At 40.3% G+C, this 19,945-nt stretch overlaps 1 protein-coding gene across 5 annotated transcripts in view; it reads right to left on the bottom strand.

The window, feature by feature from the left end:
• AKIRIN2 (akirin 2) overlaps window positions 1-19,125 on the bottom strand; it is a 29,833-nt gene extending 10,708 nt beyond the window's left edge. For 2 of the 5 annotated variants that reach the window (XM_086317808.1, XM_086317809.1), the window contains exon 1: window positions 11,276-12,029. In XM_086317808.1, the coding sequence (XP_086173934.1) occupies window positions 11,276-11,510 (235 nt within the window). In that variant the 5' untranslated portion in view covers window positions 11,511-12,029. Of the gene's footprint in view, window positions 1-11,275; window positions 12,030-17,387 lie in introns of those variants that run through there. The other 3 variants (XM_086317811.1, XM_086317812.1, XM_086317810.1) reach the window with 3 other exon arrangements.
• Between the last annotated feature and the right edge of the window lie 820 nt (window positions 19,126-19,945).

Here is a 19,945-nt window from a genome sequence, read left to right as displayed (position 1 = left end):
AAGATAGGACTGAGAGTGAAGGGAAAATGGAATTAGAAGCAATTAGAAATGTGTTTAAAGGAGAATCTCGAAATGGGGGATGGGGGTGCAGGGTCATCATCAAGTATCTTTCTAGAGTAGAGCCCATAACTATAAGATGTCTAAAAATTGGTGATACATGAAACTAAATATTTTTGCTCCAGACCTGTATGGACTTCCTGTTTTCCTACTGACATAGTTTCTAGATCAAACATTAACAGTTTCAAATTCAGGTATGAAAGACCCGTTTATCTTCACCTTACATGCTAATTTCTCTATGGAGTACCTTTGGAAAGAAACAAGCTAAAAGTTCATCTAAACAGATTAACTCAAACAATGAGATTAAAAATGAAATAAATCTTGAAAGCCTGTCAGATCTAGGGAGGAACACAAATGAAATGGAAAATCTGTACACAATTAAGTACAGAAAACCTGCAGTAGCTATTAAGACCTAAAACTGAAACTGTTCCAAATAAAATAACAGACCAAATCTAGAGCTCTGAACTACAGACACTGCCATGTCTGTATTTTAATTTATCAAGCAGACAATTCAGAGTTGCTATGGAGACCCATCTTTGTAATTTCAATTATTCTCCTAGATCATCTGATCAGAAACTAGCATAGTTCTTAAGCACTCCTTTAAGGGAACCTTAAGGATAATATTCTTATCCAGTCAAGAGCTATCCAATTTAAAAAAATGAGCTGATGGCATTTTAAATTTACTTTACAATTATTGATATGTTAAAGGAACCTGAAACCAAATTTTAACAGAAGATTATCAAGGTATATCTACAGTTTTAACTTCTGTTTGGATTACCATGAATCCTAATAAGCATAATATAGCTGCATATATTTATATAAACACCAGAGTATTGGCTACAGTATTTTAAAGGCAAGTGACTCAGATTCTAAATTTACATTATATTTCACTGCATTAGAGTCATCCATTTATCCCCTACAAGAAGAAGGATAACTATAATTAGTACAGGTCAAATTCTATTACTTCACTGGTACCACACAGTAATTACTTATTTGAAGTAAATGGCTCAATTTATTAAATTCTTCAGGTCTAAGTATAAATTACAAGTTAAATACACAATGGAAATCACTAATGCAAAGAATCCAAACCATGCTCAGTCAGCAGGTAGCGCCTCCCGATACACATGCAGTTTCATACCTCTATTTTATATTACATTAGATTCTATGTGCTAACCATGATGCTTTTGTTGTTTACTTCTCTACTATCTTCTCAAGTAGCTTACAAGCTAGAAAGAGACTAATAAGAACAAAAAATGAAAAAAGTAAATGGTGAAGAGAAAGAGGAAACTGAACTATCCAAAACAAAATATGCAAGCTTTGGAAAACATTTAGTGCCAAGTTTCAGCTTCTATTTCAAATAACCATGGGCCATCAAAACAAGATAAGGTCTGGAAGGATAAAGAGCAGGCTCCTTGAGGAGGACTGTAGGGCAACACAATCAAGCTAAACAACTAACCTGTTTCTCATAACAACTTATCAGGGCCCCCAAAACACACTTACACACATAAATATTGAGATACAGCATATCTGGAAACCAGAGGTTGCAAACTGATGATTCATGAATTAAATGGAGTCCAAAGACATGTCTGACCTGAACTTTTTTCAAAACAATGTGGCCAACATTCAAAAGTTGAATGATCAGATTTCTGGCTACTGTTGATGGGGAGGGAGTGGCTGGGGGTGGGTATTGGACTGTGTGGCATAGTTCAGTTCAGAGTGGCTGCTGCCTTTTGGGTGTAAGTTCTCAAGTGCTTCTAAAACTTTAACACACACACAAATCACCTAGGGACTCTGTTAAAATGAACCCTATAAAGGATGGAGCCTGGGTTAAGCATTTTCTAATGAGTTTCCAGGCATTGCAGCAGGTCAGGAGCAAGACTGGAATTCACAAGTCCCCATCTTGTTTATTTCAATCATTACTTGCCTGGAACTATGGACATTTAAGTTTCTATCCCCTGCTTAAAATAACTCTACTGGCAATTAAAAAGAAAAGTGTTTGGTTTATGTATTATTGGACATACCAGGAAATGGGAGAGGAAGAGAAGGAAAGCAGTAGCAGCTGAGATTATTACAAGCACAAAAACATTAAGGATGATCTAATTTATGTTGCCACTCTCACCCGGATGGCTTTTATAATTCTAACACATATACTTCCCAAGCATGAAAATACCTTGTAAATCAATTTAAACTTCACTGGCCCTACTTAAGGAGATTCATCACATGACATTAACATAATCACTATGTTCATTATGTGACTGATAGTGAATAAACACGTTTGCTTTTTGATTTCTGCTTTATATATATATATATATGCCTATGTGTATATATATAGGTATATACACTTAAAGGAACTATTAAGCCAGCCAGGAGTGGAGCTGAATGAATCTAGAACTAACGAACTCATGGCCAGATGAAGACCAAAAAACAGCTGGAAAAGTGGAAGAAAACAGTTTGCTGTCATAGTTAAAATACACAAGATATTTCAAAAAGAAGGGAGTGTCAGCAGTGTAAATGCTATAAGGACGGTCAAACAAGATGAGGATTGATTGTGTGCCATGGAAGTCATCACTGGCTTGACAAAAGCCTCAGAAGGTACAAATATACTAGGAGTAAGTTGAGAGCCCAGTGGAATTAAGCAGACTATCTGAAACCTCTTTGAATCTAGTTTTGAAATGGAGGAATCTGGATGCCTGCTGGAGGAAAAATAAGGATGCTTCATTTCCTTTATAATGGGAGGCTTGACACTATTTCAAGCCAAAAGCAAAGATCTGGTTGACAGACAAAAACCAGAGGTTAAGGTTCCTCTGGAGACAAGTGGGATCCTTCCTTCACTATGTAAAGGGCTTTAATTATCTCATTTAATCTTCCCCAGTGATACTAAAAACAAAATATGCAAAAACACTGGTAGAGTAGGTACTGGGAAAATTAAGACACTGCCATTTGCTGGCCTCTATTTTTTCCATGAAGTACAAGTAAAAGGCAAGGTTATTCACTAAATAAATGGCAGGACTGCTGGACAATGTAAAAAGTCCCATTTGAGGTTGCCCAACTGTAACTATCTCCAGTACTCAGGGGCAGGAAATGCTCTTAATTCTCATGACATCCCCAGAAGGCAGATACTACTATCAAGTGCATACAGATGAGGAAAATGAGGCTTTACTGCAATGTCTTCTGAAAGGTCATACAGCTGGAATAAGGCAAACCCAAGCCTTATTTTAACTTATATGCAGAGTACATCAAGAGAAACGCTGGGCTGGATGAAGCACAAGCTGGAATCAAGCTGGGAGAAATATCAATAACCTCAGATATGCAGATGACTCCACCCTTATGGCAGAAAGCGAAGAACTAAAGAGCCTCTTGATGAAAGTGATAGAGGAGAGTGAAAAAGTTGGCTTAAAGCTCAACATTCAGAAAACTAAGATCATGGCATCTGGTCCCATCACTTCATGGCAAATAGATGGGAAAGCAATGGAAACAGAGAGTTGATTTGGGGGGCTCCAAAATCACTGCAGATGGTGACTACAGCCATGAAATTAAAAGATGCTTGCTCCTTGGGAAAGAAGTTGGACCAACCTAGACAGCATATTAAAAAGCAGAGACAATTACTTTGCCAACAAAGGTCCATCTAGTCAAAGCTTTGGATTCTCCAGTAGTCTTGTATGGATGTGAGAGTTGGACTATAAAGAAAGCTGAGCGCTGAAGAATTGGTGTTTTTGAACTATGGTGTTGGAGAAGACTCTTGAAGAGTCCCTTGGACTGCAAGGAGAGCAAACCAGTCCATCCTAAAGCACAAAAACATAAAGGAAATCAGTCCTGAGCATTCACTGGAAGGACTGATGCGGAAACTGAAACTCCAGTACTTTGGCCACCTGATGTGAAGAACTGACTCACTGGAAAAGACCCTGATGCTGGGAAAGATTGAAGGCAGGAGAAGTAAACTCTGGGAGTTGGTGATGGACAGGGAGGCCTAGCTTGCTGCAGTCCATGGGGTCGAAAAGAGTCGGACACGACTGAGGGACTAAACTGAACTGAAGCCTGATCTCAGGGCCTAACCTCTTAACATCTACTACCCTCTCCAGTATCATATTGGTACACCTAGTCAATATTCTATGAGTACCTGAAGTGAAAATAAATCAGAAAACAGAATGTCAGTTAGAATAGAGGGATCCACCGCCATGTACTACTAATACTTCACACAATGAAACATCAAACTCTATGACTGTTAAGGTAGTAAGCTTTTGGCACATAATTTTCATCTACTTAGAACCCTGCAAATACAATCATTGACTGTAACAGGTTAATTGTAAGAAATGTTTGTATTACATTCAGATATTTATACAAGGGATGCTTCAAGTGTCTTTAAACTGCTTCCTCTGAGGATAGGCATCTGTAACTAACTAGAATGATATATTGGTGTTTCAACAGTTAGGAATTATTCTAAACTGACAAGTCAGCATTACCACACATGCTGAGTACAAGAACAGCCTCTGATAATGTACTATTTCACCCTGAGCTATGGATCAGGTTCCCCCATCTGTCACAACCACCTAAAACCTCCTACAGTTTTAACCAATTATACTGCTTAGAAAAGTTTTTCTTCCAGAGAATTATGCATCAGCATTAGGAACAAGGCAATCTTTTGTAACAAAAGGCAAAGTTCAAGGAAAGTAATGTTTGAAAAGCTGGCTTTCTGCAACCTTTCAAATTCTACTCCCATTCTATTAAACTGCTACATCAGTTCAATGATGCTGTGCTTTTTAAAAAAAAGAAAAGAAAGAAAAGCAACTCTTCCAGGTCCCTCTCTCCAAACTTCCTCCCTTTAGTTCGATTTTTAGAGGGAGTTTTCTAAGAATTAACATTAAGGGAAATGAAAATAAATACTAAACCAAAGTCTGAATGTACACTACAGACTAAAACAATTTCAGAAACAGTCAATAAATAAGCTTCAGTAGTAAAAGTGTGATGTAATCAGTAAGCCAATTTCAATGCTCAGGCTGTCAAAGGTGAAAATAATGCTAATATGGACAACTGTCCACAGAGAATTAAAATAGGTATTTGATAAACCATAAAGTTTATGGTATTTTTCTTCATGTTTAGATAGTTTTATAAGTACCAGCAGTTGCAACTCTTGTCAGTACCCAGAGACTGTCTTTTCTTTGCCTAACCAGCCTAGAATCTGAAACTCAAAGGAGGTTCACAAAAACTTGAATAAGTGACTTTCAGAGAAAGTACTTACATTTTTTAATAATGGTAAGAAAATCCAGGTACATGAACAGAGAATTTAAAAATATATGGTAAGAAAATCCACGTACATGAACAGAGAACTTAAAAATACAGTCAAGTTCAAAAATTGCATTACTGAAAAAAAAAATCATAGGTTTAATAAAATCAAAATGGTATAAAGCATTTATACTTCAGGATGATCTATGATATCTGACATATAAAAATTAGTGACTTACAGTTTGTAAAGAGAAGAAAGCAGTTATACTCTAAGACAAACTACAAGCATATTGTGAGCTATTTTTCTAGCGCTGGAAGGATAAAAACCACTACCACTACCCCCAAAAACCTATCATCACAAGAAAGATTATACAATCTGGCACAATGCAAAACTGTGATCAAAGGGCTCAAAATAAAGATCAAAGCTGACACTAGAATTTTAATTTACCTGCAAGGATTCTCTCCCTGCTCAATTATAATTGTAGTATCTTCCCATCAAAAAAAAATTGTTTTAACTTAAATCATTCAATTCCTTTAGAAATGAAAGCTCAGAACTTCATAGTACAAATTATTAGTCCTAAAAATCATGTAAAATCTTTGAAAATGGTAAAATCCTTGTAAATGGGGCTATTTCAAATATTGTAATACACATAACCATGTGGAGAAGGAAATGGCAACCCACTCCAGTACTCTTGCCTGGAAAATCCCATGGATGGAGGAGCCTGGTAGGCTACAGTCCATGGGGTCAGGAAGAGTTGGACACTACTGAGCAACTTCACTTTCACTTTTAACTTTCATGCAATGGAGAAGGAAATGGCAACCCACTCCAGTGTTCTTGCCTGGAGAATCCCAGGGACGGGGGAGCCTGGTAGGGTTGCCGTCTATGGGGTCACAGAGAGTCAGACACGACTGAAGTGACTTAGCAGAAGCAGCATAACCATGTTTATCATCACTATTCAGAAACATGAAGGAATACTTTTGGTGCACTTCAAGAGCCTCAAAATACTATTTGAAGTCTTTAAAATAAATACTATATTTCTTGTTACTACTCATCTGAGTCACAGTTTTAAAAAATGTTGTCACATATTGTGGCTTTATTGTCACAGAAGGAGAAGTGAAATTATATTTTTTCTTAAAACTGCCCAAACCTTAATTCAACAAATACATTTAGTAGATATTTTAAAACTCTGTATAAGACATTAACTGAGAAGATATAGCAAGCAGGTAATTCTCAAACTAGACAAGTCCCACCTATCCTCTCAAAATTCAGAGGACATTCCTTTTCACTAACAGTCTTTGCTACAAAACTGCCACTCATATTTCTCAGGTGTGTTTAGAAAGTTGAGAAACAATGGTAAGCTGCTGAGTTCTAGAAGTCCTATGCTCAGTAGTAAAATTGAAGATGCATCTCTTAAACTAAGGTCATTTATGAAGACCTCTTCACCATCTGCAGATGCCAGACAGGTTCATATAGGCTTTAACAAGTATTCCACTCTTCATACTTTTCTGAAAGTAGGCAGTCTTCTCAAAGTCAGGAAATGCATTGTGGTTTTACATATGCATAGACAGCATTCTGTACCAGCAGAGGGTTAGCAGTAGTAACTGTTAGTGCTACTAAGTACTAGCAAGGACTGTAAGTTGCTGGTTAATTCACCTATGGGGCTTCCCAGGTGGCTCAGTGCTAAAGAATCCACTTGCCAAGGTAGGAGATGCAGGTTTGAAACCAGGGTTGGGAATGGAGGAGGGCATAGCAACCCACTCCAGTATTCTTGCCTGGAAAATCCCATGGACAGAGGGTCCTGGTGGGCTACAGTCCATGAGGCTGCAAAGTCAGACACGACTCCACCTTGAAAATCCCATGGACAGAGGGTCCTGGTGGGCTACAGTCCATGAGGCTGCAGAGTCAGACACGACTCAACCTTGTAAACAATTCACTTATGGGCACTTGAAAAGACCCAATACCATTCGTTTCTTGTTTCGTGAACCAACTACCCAAGAGGTCCAAACTTAACCTATGCTATCATTATGCATTTTTCTTTAAGTGGAAGAATCATTAAAGGTTTCTTTTCAAAGAAGAAAAATACACAAAAATGGGCACTTCCAATGAACCTCTTTCTCAACCTTTCAAAACTAAAGCATTTCTATCACTGTCTTCCTGTCTATCTAAACACTTAGGAAAGGCCTGAGTAATATACAATATATTCTTTTTCCTATAAAGCCATTCAAGAAAACTGAGGAAATTTTATTATTCTCCTTTACACTGGAGCATTTTCACCTAACAAAGAGTTAGCAAATCTCTTCTCTGATCTAGACATGTTTACACTATGTGTTTCTGTGCTCAAGATAGGCTTTCATTTTTCTACTTTCAAAACAAAATAGCTTAATAATGAATACAACTGCACTCTGCTTTTAATGGCTTATAGACTTACATGATTCTTAAATGCATAATTCACAGAACTATTAAATAACTGCAGCTACATACACAGTCCTAAATAAAATATCAGGTTTAAAATCCAAAGTACAAAGACCATAAAAACAGTTTATTTGCCAAATCCACTGAGAAACTAGAAGCAACCTAACAGCTGTCTAAATAACCACAAAATATTAAAAACACTTCTGGCTCAATATAAATGACATCTGAAGTGAAATGTTGCCTCCTCCAACAGACATCTCATTTGTTTGTGTAGAACCATTTATACTTCATTTAAGCCAGCTGGTGTCTCCATTTGCAGGCATGCATCAATGTCTACAGAACAATCTAAGTTCCTGTAAACCCTTCCCCATTCACAAGCTGCAATTTCCATTCTTAATGGCAAGTTTCCAGCAAATACAATGAGCTTTTACAAAGGAATTTAACTCTTCATCCAACTCAATTCCTAAGGCAGACTAGAGCAATAGTAACAAGTCAAATGATGTGTATAAACCTGTCTAGCAAATTCACAAATAGGTTGAGTTCACAGAAGGATCACTTCATTCAGCCACTCATTCATTCACTACACAATTATGAATAATAATGTGTTGGATTTGATTGACAGTCTCATATATTTTGATTTTATTAAAATATGTTTGCTCTAGGGAACGTCATGATAATCTTTTCGCTAAGTGACAATATTGAGAGGTTTCAAAAACCAATCAACAAGGATACAACTCTTAGAAATCAGTTTTCAATAAACTTGCCAGGATGAGTACTAATAAAGCTAAGTAGAGGCATTCATTTTTCCAACCACAGCAAATGGTTCCCGCCACTCCCCATCTCCAGTTATCATGCACTTTTCTTTTTCCACATCCTGAGATTACTACAAACCTCACTGCCAACACCCTCAACGAGGACTGGACAAACGTTTTCTGAAAAGAACCAGACAGCAAATATTTGATCTTCGGGAAAATACAATCTCTATCGCAATTACTTGACCCTTCTGTTGTAAAGGGATATGGACAATACTTCAAAAAAAAAAAAAAAAAGAGCATGGTTGTGTTCCAATAAAACTTTATTTGCCAGTTCTTTCCTTTGTCCTATTAAGTTGCAATAGTTTGAAAAATATTGATTTAAATAACAGTCATCAAGTCAAACCTTCCTGAGATGACTAACAACCAAAAAAAACAAAGCTAGAGTTTAAAAGATACCCAGTTCCTGAAGTGACAACATGACTTCAGCAACATATCAGAAAACACATATATAAATATATCCAGAGAACAAAAGTAAATTCATAACAAATTATACACATGCTCTGAAAAAAACTGCACTTCAGTAGTCTAATTGTAAATTGTTTAAATTATATTTGAACCCACAGAAATGAAAACAAAGAACTTCCATAGAGCCCCAGTCAATTTCATTTTGGTAAGTTGCTTTCCATTTCCAATCCTAGCTACTTATTTCTGCTAAAGATATATGGTATTCACTCTAGACAAGTTTAAAGAATCACCACTTTTAAAATAGGAATTTAAAAATTAGGTAGAGGACATGAAAACTGGGAAGCTCTTTGATACCTGCACAACACTGCAGCTCCCATTATGACATCATTACCAAAACCATACAAGAGCAAGCCCAAAACTGGCCGTGTAAACATAAGGCTAAATTAAATTACATGTAAAATGTCATTCCAAGACCACAGTTAAAAACTTAGCAACTCAAAAGTTAATCAATTTTAACTGCTGTTCTCTAATTGAAATAGCTAGAAAAAAAACTTTTCAGAGAATCAATAAATACCAGTTAGTGTGTGACTTTAGAATTCAGGATATGATCAAACTTACAGCAGACGTCAAAAACACCTTGAAAAACAGGAAACATACCAATATTTTGGAAAAATGTGAATTTGAATCAGCCGGCTTAAACAATTTCAATAATTCCAGTCATTTTACTATTTTAACAGTAATGGTCCACTTAACTGAAATATAAGAAAATGTGGAGTCAATTGCATTAGTGAATGCTTCAAATACATCAACGAAATGACAGATCTGCAAAGAATCACAATTCTTTCTGAATTAATTCCCTTTATAGTGAGGACAAATATAGCCCCTAGCTGACTTACTTTATATGCTCAAGACTATTTTAGCATTGCAATATACTTTAACTCCCAAACATAACACTGTATTAATTCACCCCCTCGAATGAAATTTACTGCTGGTTAGCTAGAGCTATTTTTAAGTGGCCTTATTAAGTACAGATTCCACAGTATCATTTCAATTTTCAGTGATAGTCTTTCACTAAAAAGACAAACTCTGAAAATAGTATTAATCCCAGGAACTCATTCTTGACACTGTTTCAACAGCAAAAGATGGTAGCCTAGGCATTTGAGGATCTCCCCATATATTTGGAAAAAGATATTTTAAAAGTATGACCTGAAAAATAACAAAACTTATGTCAATTCCAAATCAAGTTACCAGTAGAGTTAAATACTGCCCATAGATTTTCTTTTTAAAGCTGACGATAAACACGTAAATCAAGCTATGAAAAGGCTGTCTACAGATCTTATTATCACCAAAGGCTCACACATGAAACCTTTGCATGCTACACGCACAAAGGAAACATTTACACTACCAGTCCACATAAGCCTATCTTAAGACTACGCCAGGGCACACAAGGATTTTCAAAGTACAGGAAAAAAAGGACACAAACGCAGCACAAAGCAGTCAAGAGGTAGCTGCCCAGTCACTTTCAGGAAATGTTTCAAGACGAACAGCAAAAATATTCTGAAGTCCCTTGGAATCTTGGGTTGATTTATTATTTTCAAGGCCTAGTCCTTTCCTTCCAAAGTACTTTCATGAGCAGAAATAAAGCACTTTTAACTAAAGCTACTACTCAGCCCCGAATTTCAATACAACTTGCTTTTCATTAAAAGTTCAAGTTTCTCAAGGTCTAGACATATATAGTGTGATCGTATTACAGTATTCGGGAAGAGCATTTTCTTTGTTGTTGACCCTGCTAAGGAAACAGGTCTTGACTCAGCCAAAGTGGCGTTCTTGTGGGTGATTAATGACAGGCCTAGATCTCGCCCCAGTGACATCCCTCCCCCACCCCCACCCGCTCCGTACTAAAATCAGCCATGTCTGAACTGGAAGAGGGGCGGCCGCCTAGCCTCAAACCACCCAGTTCGAGAGTTAATAGGTGCAACCCATCGATTCTGGAAGACAGCCATCGAGATTCGGGTGAAATGTGTGACCCTTCGTTTGCCTCGATTTCCGTGTAGCACTCTCTCTGATCATTTCCGCTGGGGCTCTCCAGACTACGGAAACGCTCGATTCCAGTCATTCGGCCCAAAGAAAAAGACCTTCCTCTATCTCACAATACCCGGCAAGGCACCATCCCTACCCACCCCACCCCCGCCCCCTCCCCCGGTATCAGGCTATTCCTATTGTGTCTCCGACACTGAAAGAGCTCCTTAAGAAAAGTGTGGCCGCCGAGGACTCTGCTAAGGACGGAGAGCCCTCCTGTACCCCCAGTCCCGCGGGCTCATCCCTCGCCCCCCACCCCCCGGGCCTCCGCAAGACCGAGTCCCACCTGTGGTGAGACGGGAGGAGACGTCGCCGAAGGGAGATGGCTCCATTCGGAGATACTTCTGCGGCGAGGCGGCGGCGGCCGAGAAGGAAGCGGCGGTGGCCGCGGCGGCCGACGACGGGGTGGCGGCGGCAGAGGTGGGCGCCGACAATGGCGCACATCGCCTCCGCTTCGGGGACGCCGGGCTCAGCAGCGGGTCGAAATCCAGAGTCCGTTTCAGAGTGGCTCCGCACGCCATGGCCGGGGCGCCGGGCTCGGGTGGAGTCAGGGAAGGGAGGGCGAAGGAAGCGGGGAAGAGCGGGGCCCCGAAGAGAGCCTAACCGACGGGCTCAAGAGCGGAAAGCCGGCTGGCGGAGCGCCGGCGAGGGGAGCAGAGCCGCTGCCGCCGCCTCCGCGGCAGGGGCAGTGGCCCGGGCCGGCCGGGGCGAGAGCAGGAGGGTAGGTGGCGGCGGCTCACGCTGGCCGCGTCAGGGGGGCTCTTCCGCCTCCTCAGGCGCGGCTCCCCCGGGGGACGCTCCGGCCGCCCCCGCCGTCCGTTCGGGCTTTGCGCCGCGCCTGAGGCGCTCCTGCGCGGAGACCGGTTCCTTCAGAAGTCAATAACAGCCTCGTGAGATGTGAGGCTAGAACGCGGCTCCTAAGACGCCCGAATACCGTCCGAAGTTAGAGAGCGGTGGTCGACGCGGCGAGATTGAGGCTGCGGCAGCGGCAGGAGCTCCAGCAAACACGTCCAGCCGCTTCCCCCTGCACTGTCTGACTCTTCCACCCGCCGCCGGCCCCAATATGGCGTCAATAACAACGCCGCCGATTCAAATCCTGCGGCCTCAGGGCGCGTGCGCATAGCGGGGGGGCGGGAGCCCGAGCATGCATTCTGGGAGTTGTAGTTTATTGCTGCAGGGAGGACTCTGCGTGAAAAGCGGTTAGGGAGAAGTCACGAAAACTACGACTCCCGTCATTCAAGGCCAGCGATTCCGAGTTCCGGATTGGAATTTAAATCCCCCTACACATCTTGAGTGTAAAAGGAACTGAGGGTAAGAGAAAAACGAACCCGTGAGAGAGTGGGAGAAAAGAAAGCCGACCGGTAGGGAAAGCAGGTTTTGAAAAAGCTTTAAAATTCATGTAGTAGTTATCGTGGTACGCTCCCACAGTGATTTACCAACCGGGAACTTGAAAACGAAACCAACCTAACAGTTCAAGACTGATTAAAACAGTGCCAGAAACAAAACCTGTCACATCGACTGGCTAGGAAATACTAAGATTTTTGGAACCTATTTAGAATTGCAGGAGAGAACAGTGATACTATCAGGTTACAGGAACCTTGAACTGAACTTTATGCGTTGCCCTTTCCAGATAGCTGCTTGCAGCCACTTACTCGGCAAAGCCAGCTTTACCCTATAAATGAATAGGATTTGAACGACGTACAGAACTAAATTGTTCTGGTTTGAATAAAAAGCTAATATCAGAAGTTGTACTATCTCAATATTGGTGTATATCTTGTGAACGGTAAAAAATGAAAGACAATGGAAAGTCTAGAGAGTAGATATTAGACCCATTTTGTAAGCAGAGAAAAAAATTTTTTATAAAAGTGATACTTCTAATCAGGTACCTAAAATGCAAGTCAAATACAGCATTAGTAAAAAAAAAACAAACAAAAAAAATGATTTATGTGAAAAACTATCCTTTGTCCTTTGCATATGGAAGCTATCACCAACCAGTCCAATACAAAACTAGTTATCTATGTGAATGCCATAATTATCTAGTGAAAGGTATAAAATATAGGCTTCCAATGCTTATTTATTCTTGTTATTTATTAACTAAAAGATGTACCATTTTGTGTATTATTCTTTACACCATTTTTGGACAATAGTTTAATACATTTATTCTTGTTTTACGAACTGTTCAACTCCTCAAAGATCAGCAGTCATCACTCTGTGTTAACAACTAAGCTGTGCTAATTTTAACATACTGTTTGGAAAATAATCTTTGAGAAAAGATAAACATTTAATGCAACAGCAGCTGAACTATGACATCTAATAGATACATTTTTACTAAATTCTAAACACTCCATGGAATCTATGATATGGTCAAAATAACACAATATACATATTTTATGTAAATGAGTAGAAAAAGGTACGTTAACCTATGGAAAACAAGCAACAAAGCATTTATATCCTGGTAAATATTTTCTGAAATTAAGATTTAACCTGAAATTATAGAACTTAAATTGGAAAAGGAGTGTTAGGAGTTGAATTGTGTCTCCTCAAAATGTATATGTAGTCCTAATTCCAAGTATCTTGGTATGTAAGGTATTTGGAAATAGGATCATTTCAGATATAATTAGTTAAGATGATGTCATACTGGAATAGGGTGGGTCCCTAATCCAATATGACTAGTACCTTCTGTAAAAAGGGGAAATTTGGACACAGACAGGCAGAACACCATGTGCACATGAAGGCAGCAACCTAGATGATGCATCTACAAAGCAAAGAAAGCCAAAGATTGCCAGCAAATCATCAGAAGCTAGGGGAGCGGCATGGAACAGATCCTTCCTCATAGCCCTTGGAAGGAACTAGCCCTGCTGATAATCTTGACCTCGGCGTTCTAGTCTCCAGACAATGAGACAATAAAACCGAAAACTGTGTTGTTTAAGCCACCCACTTTGTGGTACTCTGTTATTAGAAAACTAATAAAGAGGCTTGTGTTTATTTGAGTTAGGATGATTGCCTGGAAAAGGAGGAAAGAGTTGTGTGTAAAGGTGGCAGGGATTATCTGGTAAACCTTGACATTTTAGTCATAATAACTACCCTTGTAATCACCACTGCACTGCATATCTGCTAAAGGCTCTCTGTTAGGATTAAAACAGTGGGCGGGCTGGGGCAGCCTCTCCTACCAGTGACTAAGGAACCTGTTCAGCTTAGAGGAAGAAGGGGAACTTTGCCAGTTCACCTCTGTGTCTTTGCTCAGGTTCTCTTCCATACCTTTTGCCTAACTACTGTAACACTCAACCTAGGCATTGTCTTCTATAGGAAACCTTCCCCAAGCACATCTAGTCTGAATTCGTTTTATAGATTCATAGAAAAAGAGACACTTATCTTCATTATTACCCTCCCCATTGTAGTACTGTTAATTCTTTGCTCATGACTCTGCCTCTCCCACCACTGGATTAGCTCCTGACCAATAGCTTAGTACTTTGCACACTTCAAATACTCGTTGACTGTTTTCTCAAACATTTTAAAATCACCTTATCCACCCAGTAATCCACATTATACTTATTCCTTAAGATAGATACCTATGAAAATATTACAGCAACCTTTTTAGGGTAGAAGAAAACTGTTGAAGGAGGGGAAAAAAAAAAAACCTAAACAAATTTCTTACACTAAAAAAAAAAAACTTGAAAGGCTGTAAGTCTTAACATGGCCTTAAGTCTTAACAAATTTAAAAATGAATTTTTATTTTGTTAATCAACAGGCAAAGAGAATTATATTTAATGCATTAATAAGTTGAATCAGGCCACGTGAACCTAAATATACAGTACAGCTAAAGGCTTCAGTGACCCACACAGGCCAGAATTCTCTTGCGGCAACTACAAGTCTCCTGCATTACAGGCAGATTCTTTACCGTCTGAGCCACCAGGGAAGCCCCACAAGGCCTATAACAAGTTTTAAAGGCTTGAAATATTTAGAATAGTTTTGCAACAATCTAGCAACTTCTGATTGGTACTATCTCACACCCCACTCCAGTACTCTTGCCTGGAAAATCCCATGGATGGAGGACTCTGGTGGGCTGCAGTCCATGGGGTCGCTTGAATCGGATAAGACTGAGCGACCTCACTTTCACTTCTCACTTTTATGCATTGGAGAAGGAAATGGCAACCCATTCCAGTGCTCTTGCCTGGAGAATCCCAGGGACGGGGGAGCCTGGTGGGCTATCGTCTATGGGGTCGCACAGAGTCAGACACGACTGAAGCAACTTAGCAACAGCAGCAGAAGCCTCTGGAGAAAATCAAACTGCTTTACCAAGATGCTGGTCTTTGCCTGGTATTAGACTTTCCTGCTGCTCGTGTCCGACTCTTCGCGACCCCATGGACTGCAGCCTACCAGGCTCCTCCGTCCATGGGATTTTCCAGGCAAGAGTACTGGAGTGGGATGCCATCGCCTTCTCCTAACTACTCCCAAAATACTACCCAGGATCTGATTCTGATGAGTCATTCTTTCTCTAAAGTCAGTAAAAGTATACATCACTGGATGACACAAAATATCTCATCATCTTGAGCCTGAAGATCATCTTGTACCATAAATCATTTTCTTTTTTTTTTTACTTTACAATATTGTATTGGTTTTGCCATACACTGACATGAATCTGCCACGGGTGTACATGTGTTCTCCATCCTGAACCCCCCTCCCACCTCCCTCCCCATACCATCCCTCTGGGTCATCCCAGTGCACCAGCCCCGAGCATCCTGTATCATGTATCGAACCTGGACTGGCGATTCGCTTCACATATGATAATATACATGTTTCCATTTTTTTCTGATGTCAAATGAAGACAAGTGCAAATATGTTAAGTGGGGAGAGGTGTTTGCTGACTTTGCATATTGAGTTTGAGTAATCATATGGTTCAGCATTAAGACTAGCAGCTCTAATTCAGAAGTCACTTCAAATCTATATTCAGAACAAGCATTGCCTAGGGCCAAAGAAATGTTTAATCATTGTGTAAATGAGTGCAGTAGGGAAGAATAGAAATTGTAATTGCTTCCATATAACATCTTGTAGGCTGGCTGGAGTCTCTTCTAAGCACCATGTTTGGCATACTATTATAATTACTCACATATTCTTTTCCATTGTAGATATGATGCTGACCAGTATTAACTTTTCATTATTTTGGTTGTGGTCATTATTTTGACTTTTTGATTTGATTTGATAGACCATGGTGTTATCAAAATCATGCACATATATGTGGTTTCTAGAGGTCACCTATTCTAGTCCCCAGCCTCAAGGTATAGTTACCAGTGAATTTCTCAAGCCAAATCAGCGTGTCTAACTCTTCCTAAATATATTCAGGAGCAACTTCCAAAATTCTGTTGTATAGGCAACTGCAAAATCTCTAATATTTAACTTTAACCTCCTCTACATCAGAGGCTGGTTTCGACTTGTATAGTACTTTATCAAGAACAATGCAGAAATTAATGCAACATTGTAAAGCAGTTATACTCCAATTAAAAAAATAAAAAGAACACTGCACTCCAGGAAGTAAGATGATTCATTACTCATTTATCCTGAGGGACTTCAAGAGAAACCACAGAAGAATCTCTGGACAGTCAAAATAAGCTTTTACAAAGTCCTTTAAAATTTTTTTTGCATATTTTTCTCAGGTTTGTGCTCTCAAGGACCTGTAGCCTTATAGAAACTATTTACAGAGAAGCCAATCATGTCTAAGGACTTTATTTCTTAGTCCAAACCATTTAGAAGAGGGGAAAGGGAATTGAAGATGCTATGTGCCAACTACAAGTAATGCAATCATTGGATAGCAAAGAGAGACAGTAAAAAATAACTACAAAATTCAAAAAGCATTACAGCCTTGAGCCTACAGCCTTGAGCCTTGAAACTCAATGACACCTGAGGAATTGCTGTATTATTACGTCACCATATAATAAGGGTAGGGTTGCCAGATTGAACAAATAAAAATATAAGATGCCCAGTTCAATTTGAATTTCAAATAAGCAAGGTACAATTTGTTAGTACAAGTTTGTCTCACATATTGCATGTGTTTATCTGGAATACAAATTTTACTGAGTATCCAGTATTTATTTCATCTGGCGACACTATATAAGACCAGGACTCCAAAGTCATCAATAAACTGCACTTAGTGTACAGCTCAAAAACTGTCACTAATATGATATTAGAAAATGTTTCATTGATAACATCTAAGATTAAGAAAATCAAAACTTTTAGTTGTCTTTGGAAAGTTAATTTAGGTGATATACTTTGAACAATGCATGTTCTAGTCATTGCAGAATGTCAGGCTTAAAATAAAGATTGAATAAACATGAGATGAATAGTAAAAGCTTAAAACATCATTTCCCGATGCGGGAGCCCCTGCAGGCTGTCCCTAGCCCCACCTGGTCGTTTAGTTTTAGCGTTCCTTCACACCTTCTCCTGTAGGTGTCAGTTCTTCTGTCTTGCTTGACTCCAAGCCTGACTCAGAGGTGCTGTCACTGTCCCCGTCGGGCTCCCGTGCCCTCTTGTGTCTGTTTTCTTGGGCTTCCATGATGCCACCGTGAACCTTCCCTGATGTGGCTTTTCAAGAGAATGAGATGATGCCTACACTTCCCTAGTATTTTGGGTTCCCTCTGTGAGCCCACTGATATAAGGGACACTCAGGTGTGTGGTGTGAAGGAAATGAAGAAACAGGCCCTGCTCTTCCCCCTAGGAGAAGCTTTTCCACCCCCACACCCTGATAACAAGCACCAACCTGGGCCAATGACTGGTCACTTACAACCCTCCTGGCCTCTGTCAAGGGCTTCATTGGATGACCAAGAAAGTGCTAGATTTCATCCAGAAGTCACATCCCACATTTATTCTTTGTGGTCTGATTAGTCCAAGAAATCATCTCTATCTGAAAGGAGGTAGTCTGCATTCTTAACAGGATTTGCCTCTGAGCAGTAGAACATGGAGAGGGTCTGTGGCAACCAGATGAACAAGACACGGTTCCCACCCTCAAAGAAGCTTGAAAGTGAAAGTGGCTCAGTCGTGTCAGACTGTCTGCAACCCCGTGGACTGTCCCCACCTGGCTTCTCTGTCCATGGAATTCTCCAGGCAAGAATACTGCAGTGGGTTGCCATTCCCTTCTGTAGGGGATCTTCCCAACCCAGGGATCTAACTGAGGTCTCCTGCCTTTCAGGCAGATTCTTTACCATCTGAGCCACCAGGGAAGCCTCAAAGAAACTTACTTCCTACTCTGTATGCTTATCTGAAGATACTTTTACAAGAATTCCCTTTATCATAATTTTTTGAAAACTAAAATATAAGTTTATGGAAATAACATCATCTCAATGATCATCAATCTGAAAATTAAAGGCCCGTAATGGTACATAGTACACAGTAAACCCATAGTGAGTGATGGTTGTTGTCATCATGCTAAGGCAAACTCCAAAATTTTCCCAAACCGAAAGTAGTAAAAGAATATAGAGAGTATCTTATTATTATTCTGCAGAGGCCTGTCACAGCTTCTGGGGTCTAGTTTCTGAGACCACCTCTCCCCTCTCTTCCATGCTATGCCACTAGGAGGAAACTAGGCAAGATCTAGGTTCTTAATTGGTATCATTGGGTTACAGGGTGTGCCTCACTGTGATCTCATTTAGATAGGTGAGTTAGAGCCTTGGTCGGCAATACTGGGAGGAATACAATTATTGTTTTCAGGGACCCCCACCCCATCCCCATGGCCATATGCTTTCTCAGTTCATTCTAAATAAAAATCCAAGGGAGTAATGTTAACCCCATTTGGCTCGTGAACCTGCACATGTGTGCTAAGTCGCTTTAGTCATGTACAGCTCTGTGGACACCATGGACTGTAGCCCACCAGGCCCTCTGTCCATGGGATTCTCCAGGCAAGAATACTGGAGTAGGTTGCCATCCCCTCCTCCAGGGGACCTTCCCAATTCAGGGATTGAGCCGAGGTCTCATGCCTCTTCTGTGTGGGCAAGCGGGTTCTTTACCACTAGTGTCACCTGAGAAGCCCTGGCTCATGCCTAAAATCACAGTCTTAAATGGGTCAGAGTTGGGACCATCAACCAGGTGTGTAAGATCCCAAAGGTGTGGCCTTGCACTCCACAATGTTGACTTGGGCAATGAAGAAACCTGGAGAGAAAGAGATGGATTAATTTAAATTTTACAAAGCATCATAATGGAAATAAGCAGCAAGTGGTCAATCAAAAAAAGTGTTGTTTTTAAGGACAGTGTAAGCAAGCGTTCCAGATGACACCATAAAATGTATCCTATGACTGTTGTGTTTTGTTTCCCCATGGAATCTGATCCTTGAGTACCAAGCTTTGAGAGATGATATTGTGGGATCACATTTCTGTTCTGAGGCAATGGTGAGATCCAGGAAGTGTTAAGGAGTCACACATAGTCCATGTGACTTATTTTTCTTTCTTAAGATCTTTCATCCTGTCTTCACAACAGCTAGCTACAGATACCAAAAGTGAAGTGAAAGTAAAGTCGCTCAGTCGTTTCCGACTCTTTGCAACCCCCTTGACTGTAACCTAGCAGACTCCTCCGTCCATGGGATTCTCCAGGCAAGAATACTGGACTGGGTTGCCATTTCCTCCTCTAGGGGATCTTCCCCACCCAGGGATCAAACCTGGGTCTCCCACATTCCACGCAGATGCTTTACCCTCTGAGCCACCAGACAGATACCTAAATATCAGGCCTAAATAATATTAACCACATCTTTTACTTAATTTGCTAACAGGCAGCTAAATAGATATTCAGGTTCCTTTCATTCCTCCTGATTGCTTGCTATGTAAGATGTGGCCCAACAATGAGACAGTTTGGTGTCAGCTGGGTGCACACCTGGACTAGCAGACAGTTTAGTGTCAGCTGGGTGCACACCTGGAGCTAGCAGACAGTTTGGCATCAGCTGGGTAGGTGTGCACCCAGGTGACGCCAAACTTTCTCA

This window comes from Bos grunniens, chromosome 9, assembly GCF_055505025.1.
Source record: "Bos grunniens cultivar Pamir isolate PY7600 chromosome 9, Bosgru_T2T1.0, whole genome shotgun sequence".
Lineage (NCBI taxonomy): Eukaryota > Metazoa > Chordata > Mammalia > Artiodactyla > Bovidae > Bos > Bos grunniens.
The sequence above is the reverse complement of the archived record's forward strand: the minus strand, read 5'-3'. Positions and strand labels throughout refer to the sequence as shown.